Source organism: Bison bison, unplaced genomic scaffold, assembly GCF_000754665.1.
Source record: "Bison bison bison isolate TAMUID 2011002044 unplaced genomic scaffold, Bison_UMD1.0 scf7180017854455, whole genome shotgun sequence".
Classification (NCBI taxonomy): Eukaryota; Metazoa; Chordata; class Mammalia; order Artiodactyla; family Bovidae; genus Bison; species Bison bison.
The window spans coordinates 11,587-12,690 of NW_011485028.1; the positions used below are offsets into that span (position 1 = coordinate 11,587).

Below are 1,104 nucleotides of genomic sequence, written 5' to 3' on the forward strand. Positions count from 1 at the left end.
CTCTTCCCCGGGGGCGTCAGGCCCGGGCCCATCCCCTGGCGGGCGGCCGGCCACACAGCACGGCGGGGCTGGGGGTCGCAGTCCCGGGCTCCAGCCCCTCACAGACAGCCAAGGCTGAGGGCTGAGCACGCACCCCAGTGAGAGGACGCCACTGGGGGTGTGGGGAGGGGGCCAGGTCTGCAGCAGGGTCCCAGGAGGAGGACTCAGCCCAGGCTAAGGTGGCCACCGGGCATGCGGCGGGGCGGCTGAGCCGGGCAGACGGGGACCCAGGGCAGCTTCTGACCCTCCTTGCTGGGCTGTGGGCTGGGAGGAAGGAGACCCTGGCACTGGGTGGGGGCTGTGGGAGACCCCGGCAGAGCCCAGGCCACAGGCCGTTGGTCCCACGGGCTTTTTTGTGAAGGAGCCCCTGCCGCCTGGCCAGGGAGGAGTCCCCACTTTGGCTGTGGCCTTGGAGGCCTCCCCGAGGGGCGCCCAGGACCCCCACCCTGCACTGCGCTTTACCCGGCGGGTCTGAGGGTGGGCCTGCGGTGGCTGTGCTCCAGGGGCGCAGCCCGGCCTTCAGCATCTGGAGCCCATGTGTGCATCCAGGTGGAGGGCCCCGCCGGGGGGTCTGGCTCCCAGGTCCAGCGCGGGGCCAGGGGACAGCGAGCTGGCCGGTGGGGTGAGGCAGGGACGCAAGTGCGGTTGGCACGCCAGCATCACGTGGGGCGTTGGCAGGAGGGCCCAAGGGGGTTGGGGGGCTTCACGTGAGACCGGCCCCCTGCCCCCAGAGGACGCAGCTCCTTGCAGCCCTGAGAGGCACCTGCATCCTCAGAGAGCTCTGTGGTTGGATGCTGAGCGTTGTTACTGACCTTAGAGCCAGCGGCGTGTCGGGGATTCTGCTCTATCACAGCCATAAGCTGATTTATGAGCGGAGGTGGGGTGTGACGGCATGGGGGTTATCACTGCACAACATCCAGCTGATCAGTCTGGATGTTGTTTTTATTTGGAAATTTCAAGCATAGATCAAAGTGAAGGAGAAAAGCACAGAGCCCGCGCCCAGCTTTAGCGCGAGGCCTTGGCCTCCAGGCGTCAGGCCAGCTCCGGAGTCTGTCCGGGGGGCCT

The 1,104-nt window shown here is 67.8% G+C and overlaps 1 protein-coding gene across 1 annotated transcript in view; it reads left to right on the forward strand.

Moving 5' to 3' along the window:
- The window catches only part of GNB1L (guanine nucleotide binding protein (G protein), beta polypeptide 1-like), a 15,746-nt gene that overhangs the window by 10,893 nt on the left and 3,749 nt on the right, over positions 1-1,104 (forward strand). Inside the window, exons 8-10 of the mRNA XM_010856861.1 lie at positions 422-504; positions 589-661; positions 771-916. Coding sequence (XP_010855163.1) covers positions 422-504; positions 589-661; positions 771-916 — 302 coding nt within the window. The remainder of the gene's footprint in view (positions 1-421; positions 505-588; positions 662-770; positions 917-1,104) is intronic.